This window comes from Solea senegalensis, linkage group LG1 (genome assembly GCF_019176455.1).
Source record: "Solea senegalensis isolate Sse05_10M linkage group LG1, IFAPA_SoseM_1, whole genome shotgun sequence".
Lineage (NCBI taxonomy): Eukaryota > Metazoa > Chordata > Actinopteri > Pleuronectiformes > Soleidae > Solea > Solea senegalensis.
In genome coordinates this window covers 6,861,961-6,870,289 of record NC_058021.1, presented here as the reverse complement: position 1 = coordinate 6,870,289, position 8,329 = coordinate 6,861,961, and the positions used below count along the sequence as shown (strand labels likewise).

Below are 8,329 nucleotides of genomic sequence, written 5' to 3'. Positions count from 1 at the left end.
ATGCACTGCCCTTTCTGGAATTTGCAATTGTCTTAACACATTTTTGATCTAAGTGCCTCTGAACTAAATCTCAAACACACACACTTCATTCATGAGTGAGGACCCTTAGACATAACCATCACAACTAAATGCCTGACCCTAACCTAAAGCCAATTCTAACCCTAAAACCACCTTAACCTCAAAAAAGAATTGAGGACCTGCCTAGTTTCTCACTCTGTATGGTTTATACGATGATTTTTGGTCCTCATAAAGCCACAAATACAAGACACTGCATTGATTTCCATTCATTTGGACCAATTTTTGGTCTCCATGAGGACAAAGGTCCTAAGGAGGCAACACACACACACACACACACACACACACACATTACACACATTATTGCCTCTCTGCCTAATCATCCTGGAGAAGGCTTTGTTTGCCCCCCAGCTGTGTGTTGGACTGGCTGTTCTCCAGCGTGAAACACTCCTGTTCAGTCTGTCTCTTCTGCTTTATTATCATTCAATTTTTTGTGTTTCGTATTTTTATTTATTATTTCAATTTTTTTTTCTCTTGTCCTCATCATGTCCTTAATGTCCTCTCATTGCCCCATAGTTGCACTAATGCACATGTATGTGATTCAGCATCCCTTAGCCGCCATTTCACAGAGAAGCAAGGGCTTTGAATGCAGTGTGACACATGCTTTACATAGAGACAATAAAAATAATCAGAGGGAGGAGAGGTTGTGATGAGTGGAGCTCAACTTCTACTTTGTGGACCACAGTGAGGATGTGATGCACTGCTGATGCCCTCCAGTGGTGACTCTTTGTCTGCACCATAGTGTACAGCTTTGTGAGTAGCATCATATCAAGTGCAGTATGTACCTGTAATATACATGTTAAGACACAAACGAAGAAGTTCATCATGCAGCTTCTTTAATGAGTTGTTTATGACAACAGACAAGGGTAATAAATATAAATAAATTATCACGCTCTTCCTCCATATACACACTTTTTCTATTTTGCTAAAGTGATGATGATTTGGCCATCACTGATCATTAGTTGGAGTTAGTGCAGTCTTGTTAACAGGAGTTAATGGAATTTCTGTAACACTGTTGATGTACATAAAATGTACAGTTACAAGGTCACTAATTATCAGTTAATAGTCTGTTCTTAGAGATGATAAGTAACTAATCATTTAATAATCATGAATTAATGTCTGATAATTGGGTAAATTGCAATCAAATCCATGTGAAGCTAATTAGGAGCTAACAATTAGTTAATAAGAAACAGGCAAAAAACAAATAATGGTCAGTTCTTCTATTAATAATAATAATGGTAAGTTATTAAGTACGTATGAAATACGAAAGGTTTTTCGTTATGATTTGTTTCATGATTTTAATGAATTAAATCAAACTCCTGTGTTCGAAAAACAACTTATCAGTAAATGACAAAGACACTGTTGAGAAATGTGCACTTTCTAAAAAGGCCTTATTTCCTGCCACGTAACGGCGCATGCGCATGCGCATCACTCAGCGAGTCACTTGGCGACGTGTACCCGGTGTCTGTGGAAGTGTTCAGGTTCACTTCTCCTGGTATACCGGCGGCCATTAAACACACAAAAAGCCTTAAAGGAGTGACAACATGGGTGGTGCGCAGAGTGTGGAGATACCGGGTGGAGGATCCGAGGGATACCACGTCCTCCGGGTGAGTTTTTACCCTCTACATCCTGATTTTAGTTGTTAGCTTAGCATCCGACTAGGGGCGAAGCCTTAGCTGCTCTGTGTTGACGAGAGGCCGGGGATGAGCCGGGGCCTCCGTCACCAACACCCTGTCAGGAAAAAACCCCAAAAACAATGTGTGCTTTAATGCTGGGTCAATTTCACACTACGTTTAGTGACATGTTAACTGTTATTCTTAAAGTTAATGCTAGTTATCTAATAACATACGCTTGTTATTACCAGCTAAGCACTATCGTCTGAGCTAGCTGAAGCTACGTAGCTCCACCGAATGACAGTTGCCAAGCTGGTTTGTCAAGGTTTACATACATTATCGGACGGTACCTTAGGCATGGGGTTCCTTGTCTGTCTAAATAGAAGAAATAGTAACTGTCCCCGCTCTGTTATAATAACCATATCCTAACAAACCGATGTAAGACTATGGTTGTTATTATTGGGCGGGGTGAGAGTCAGCGTGCTGGTGAAGCTCAGCCAACACATATGGACAGGGAAAACAACCCTATACACAGCACTGACTCAGCTCAGATCCAACCTTTCAATTCTGTTTACATTTGATTTTGATGTACAGGAAATGTGATGTCATTATAATCAGGGAACGTGTCACTGCACAGCAGCTGCTCATATTGTCATTCATTCCTGGGCAGGTTCAGGAGAACTCACCAGGACACCGTGCAGGACTGGAGCCTTTCTTTGACTTTATTGTTGCCATCAATAACACCAGATTGGTAAGAAAAGCCAGCAATGAGGGCTTATCACAATTCAAATGTTTACCTTTAGTGAACCAGTTAGAAGATAGTGAAAGGGATGTAACATTATCCAAATCGTAGAATGCAATATTACCGTTATTTATCATCTAATAAAGGAACTTTTTTCAGATGCTTGCTTTCTTTGTTGTTCTATTTCATACAGAACAAGGATAATGACACTTTGAAGGACTTGTTGAAAGCCAGCGTAGAGAAACCAGTCAAAATGCTGGTTTACTCCTCAAAGACTCTGCAGCTGCGGGAGTCCACCGTCACACCCAGTAACCTGTGGGGGGGACAGGGCTTACTTGGCGTCTCTATTCGTTTCTGCAGCTTTGAAGGAGCCAATGAGAATGTTTGGCATGTATTGGTAGGCACTCATGCAGCCACATCTTTGTTGTAGTTTTCTTTTTTAGTGTTATTATACTCCTATAATATAATTATACTACCTCTGTTTGTTTTTTGTGACAGGAAGTGGAGCCGAATTCCCCAGCAGCCCTTGCTGGCTTGCGGCCGCACACTGACTACATCATTGGAGCTGACACGGTTATGAATGAGGTCGTTAATCAGCACTTCACGTTCTTGCTGCTGTCACTTCTTCATCTTGTTGACTTGGTAATGATATTGACCGTGTCTCCTCCTTTTGTGTGAACTCTCTGCTTCTATGTGACTCAACACTGCAGTCAGAGGACCTGTTCTCTCTGATAGAGAGCCACGATAGGAAAGGACTGAAGCTCTATGTGTACAACACAGATACCGACAACTGCAGAGAGGTGGTCATCACACCCAACAGCTCCTGGGGAGGAGAGGGCAGGTGAGACACATTTACACCCTTCCTTTTAGACATTCAGGTATAAGGTATCAGGCGACCCTCCCAGTCCGTTTTTGAGCAAAATGCCGTGATTCTTAGTTGATTGCATTTTGTCCTTGCATCACCACAGTAACAACATGCCATTTCTTGATCCCACTCATGAATCTTTGGTTTGCTTATGTTCCTCTTATTTGGGGAAGAACTATTGGTCACAACACCTCAGCAGAGGTATTGAATTACATAAAGAAATGACATATTAGGTGATGCGGTGGCAATCTTAAAATCATGCAACCAGTCCAATGTCTTTGAGTAAAAATGAAGGTTTTTGAGGTTTGTCCCTTGTTTTTCCAGCCTTGGATGTGGGATTGGATATGGATACCTTCACAGGATTCCCACACGGCCTTTTGAGGAGGGGAAGAAAATCTGCTTCCCTGGAAATAATCCCAGTGAGCCCATCAGTCCCTTGAAAGATGGATTTACTGAGGTCAGACCAAACACACCATTCACATTACTCCTTATTTTACAGTATAACTCCTTATACTATGTTCATATTAGAGATACATTTTAAGTAATAGAACAGCGTAAATGTGTATTCACACAAAACCTTAAAATAATCGTATGTATCAGTTCTACATTGTTTATTACAATAAGTAAACCTTACCTACTTTTACTGCAGCCTAATTGTTCGCTGTGTGTCTTTGAAAAGTCTGATCTTCTCTGATGACGCCGGCTCAAACTTAAACCATTAGTATGCAAAGAGTGTGCATGACATTGAAAAGATTTCAGATGCTTGTCCTGCTGCCTCTCATTTCTTTTTCAAGTGTTCACAAACTAAAAATGCAAGTTTATTTTCTCATTGCAAATGCAGCGAAGCACGCAGGAGGGACAGAGAGAATTGTTGCTCATTAGAGCTTCTTGCACATTTGGATGAATGTGACCTTATCTGCTTGAAATGAGCATCTTTTCATTCAATTCCTCTAAATCTCGTGTTCTCTTTTTTTTAACCCCTTCAGGTCCAGCTTTCAGCAGTGACCCCTCCCCCCGCTGCACCTGCCTCCTCCACAAGCCTTGAAGAGTCACTGTCTGGCCTGTCAATCAGCACAGCCCCACCCACCATGCCCACTGAGCTACAAACAGGTAGGTCTTGATGCTCATTATATGACAGTTATATTTGTTTTCAGACTTAACGACGTGAAACAACTTACCGAATGAGGCAACAGTAGAGCAGCAGCTCCTGTGTTCCTAGGTGAAACGTTTCTGTAGATATCTGTAAGATATCATAGATTTAAGCAGACATACAGGTTTTATGAGGTGATACTTTTGATGGCAAAAAACAGACTTTCTTTTGTCCCTGCTGGCAGCCATATTATCAGTTGGAACAAGTGCAAAGTTCCCACATAGTTTCAATAAAGTGCTGGCAAAGTCAATATGTGTGACTGTGTCAATATCTTCTTCTTACCTGATGTATTGTGTTTTTCCTTCACATCCAGGCTTGCCCACAGTCCCTCTGCTCCCCTCCTCCACCAGCCCGTCCCTCAGCCCCCTCACTCCGCTTAATCCTGCTGCCACTAACTTCAACCCTGCCACCACGCTACCAGGTGAGTGATTTCTCAAACACATTTGACATAATCAGTGTGGTGAGTCTGATAACAGAGGGCGTTTCATACAGGTGTGTTCTGGAAACGAGGGGAAAGGTCTACCTCAGCTGTGTTTGTTTTAGATTTCTCCAGGAAAAGCTGCCATGATTGGTGAACAGTCTTGCGCAGAAACTCACTGAGCACAAATGGGGTGTTACCATCAAGCACTGCTACCTTAGTTTATTTATCATATTGTTCTCTTCGTTTGTTTTGCCCTTTGTTTCTTGCTATGAGCAGTCAGATGTGCCTTTGACAACACTCTACTATTTGGCCAGTGCCATATTGAGGTGTTCATCATCTGCAACCAGCTATCGGTCACTCACACTGGTTTCTACTCGCATGTGCCGTGCTTTATTACATTTATTATAACATTATTTTAGGCAAATGTTTACTGAGGTCATAAATCAAGTGAGAACTAGGCTAATATTTGTGCAGGCACCACCTGGTGGTTATTCAACATGCTCTTTCTTCTAGTAAAACTGTACTTTTTATACACAATCTATGGGATACACAAGTGTGGAAAAGGTTGCTGTAGCAGGTCATACTGCAACCAATGCAACTGATCCATCCTAGCCCCTCCCATCTGCTCTCTCGTCCTTAACACTGCCCTCAAAGCTGACAAATCACGCGCCGCGTCATTGTCACACATATCACGTCTGATTCCCCTGTAAGAAAACACTAAAAATAACCATAAAGAAGGTTGTCAGGTCAGTTAGCCTCAGGTACAGTCGGAATGAAATAACTGGTCGTGTTAATTAAGATTTTCTTTCTCCAGACAACTTTATCTATAGATGGTTATCGGGGTGAGAAGAGAATTTCAATAAATAAGATAAAAAAAAAACAAATTGCTTTCAGAAAAAACAACAACAAATGAATAATAACTACTTGCTGTGTGACATGATGTCTGTGTTTGTGTGTGTGTGTGTAGGTCTGATGCCTCTTCCAGCTGGATTACCGCCACTCCCTAACCTTCCCAACCTAAACCTGCCACTCCCAGACCTCAGTGCCATGTCACTAGGCACCAGCACTTTACCACCAATAGGAACAACAGGTAAATCTTTTTTTTTTACTGTACATACAGTACAGATGCTTCAACTGGTCATGAGCCTAAACATTTGGAAACATTGCTCTATACATATGCTACAGTCAAATAAAAGGTTTAAGTGGCATTATGGAAAAATATGGAAAGGTGCTACATGTACTGAATTCAAAAAAGGCTAATTTACCAGCCGTGATACTGCAGTCAGACACCGAAACACACTCAGTGAAGTAAACTTGTGAATCTCACCATTAGTTTTTAAACAAAGCTGAATTGTATCACCACTGTTGAAGCTGCTGTACTCTTATCGAGATAAATAAGACCGCACAGCATCATGTGACATCACGTGTCTCTTTTGTTTTCTACTCTCCTCTCTGTCAGTCCCTGGTCTGGCCTCTCTGCCCCCTCTCAACCTGCCCGGTCTGGCCCCGTTCCCCCCTCTGTCCACTGTGCTGCCCTCCCAGGTGCCTCCTCTCCTGCCTCAGAGCTTGGCTCCTCATGTACCCTCCTCCATCCTCACCACCACCGCCGCAGCTTCTATTGCTGACACCACGGTGTCCACGGAATCGCCGGCACCCACAGACACAACGCAAACGTCGTCATAACCTGGGGAAGGAAGATTGAGGGAAGATCTGCCATCAAACCAAAACACACATCCGGTTTCTCTTTTTCCTCCGCCTTTCTTTTTCTGCCATTTGTTTTCTATTTATTTGGCCAAGAGGGACAGGCAGACAGCTGCACTAGATCAGACACAGAGGTCGGCACGCTCCAGTTAGGAGTGAGGAAGCTTGTGTGGAGTGATGAAGGATGAATGGACGACACCTAGACATGTCTTTATTACCACACTGTCATGGAACTGCATGAGGAGGACGTGGTCTTCTCTTCAGCCTGTAGTTTGCTTTGCACTTCTGCAGTTACATCAAAGCAAATGACTGATTTCTCCTTTTTCTGATCTGGTCATCCTCTGTTAAATATACATTTTTTCTATAGAAACTATGTTAATTTGGCTGGATGATTAATTCAATTAAGTATGAGGCAGCCAAAAGGTCAACCAATGAACAGCGCGTCGTCATTTAGCTGCTCACTGGAGTAAACCAGAAGATATCAGAAGTAGGTCAACACAGAAAATAAGAATGTGCTGCTGTTTAATTGTAACATCCAGCCCAAACATGTTAACTTTAGTCATTAGTAAGAAAATGTCCCCTACCGATAGATGAATTTGATTGACCTGTATTCATTTTGTTGAAATTTCTGTAATGTTTCCAACCAATTAATGAATCTGCATTATTTTGCACCACCTTTGTGTTTTGAAATTATTAGTCTGTCTCTTTTTTTTTTTTTTTTCATGTTTCCATGAATATCAAAGTCTCTCCATTGCATCTATCACCACACAAACAGTAGCAGAATGACGTCTATGCCAGAAGAGACGGGTGTCTGCAGTTATCAGAGCTACTGAGTGAAGTGTGTGTGTGTGTGTGATGGTTGGTTAATAATAGGGTCAGACATGGGTGTACAGTTGTTCAAATGGACACTACGTCTCCTGGCATGGCCGAGGTAAATTGGTAAGGACAGTTGCAGTGATGCAGTAGAACCACAAGATGCTGCTGTAACAGGTTTTTGAAAACATCTGCAAGTCTGCACAGTGCAAGCAATAAAGCCAAATTAATTCTGTATGATGTCTTTTATCAACAGTTTGTTTCTGTCCATCTTAATTAGGGCCTGAGCATGTTTGAGGCAAAATGGGTGAAAATTGGCAAGCAAATCAGTGGAACTGGTGAAAAACTGTTGCAAATGGCTCAGTAGCGCCACCAAAGGCGAAACACGTTAGGACAAAGCCGAAACTAAGTTGCACCAAATGTCACAAAACTTGCTCATAGCTCAAGACAAACAAAAATGTCTATTGCGACCACGGCCTCAAATCAACATGGTGATGATTTGCACGTTTCGTAAATGAATGAATTCGTCTGAGCAACGTTAATTGTTCTAACATGAACACAACTTGTCAATTTGCACTAGACACAAATATGAAAAGTTGTCAGATGGTCTTGCATATTCAATTTTCAACTAACACTACACTAACCGATCGGCTCGCAACTTCATATGTGACACAAGAGACCGACCCTGAACACGTCTATGAACACGAACTTCACCCAACAGGAAGTCAGTCATTTTGAAATGAACAACACCATGAAACAGGAAGCTCCCTGTAACTTTGCTGTACATTGACTGATCTGCTCGAAGCTTCACACGTGAGACAATAGACCCATCCAGAAAAAATCAGCACATGAATACGCAAGTTGTAGTAGTCAAGGGCACCTGCTGGTAGCACGGCGGCTGCAAGGGCCCGCAACTTGCAACTATAATCATATATTATATTTTTGTGGT

At 42.0% G+C, this 8,329-nt stretch overlaps 1 protein-coding gene across 1 annotated transcript; it reads left to right on the top strand.

Annotated features, from left to right (window-relative positions):
* Positions 1-1,507: 1,507 nt before the first annotated feature.
* gorasp2 (golgi reassembly stacking protein 2) lies at positions 1,508-7,615 on the top strand. The gene is made up of 10 exons (XM_044024416.1): positions 1,508-1,682; positions 2,359-2,439; positions 2,624-2,827; positions 2,929-3,015; positions 3,141-3,271; positions 3,620-3,752; positions 4,282-4,405; positions 4,759-4,866; positions 5,834-5,956; positions 6,326-7,615. The coding sequence occupies exons 1-10, from the start codon at positions 1,620-1,622 to the stop codon at positions 6,547-6,549; spliced, it is 1,278 nt and encodes a 425-aa protein (XP_043880351.1). The 5' UTR covers positions 1,508-1,619; the 3' UTR covers positions 6,550-7,615.
* The last annotated feature ends 714 nt before the right edge of the window (positions 7,616-8,329 follow it).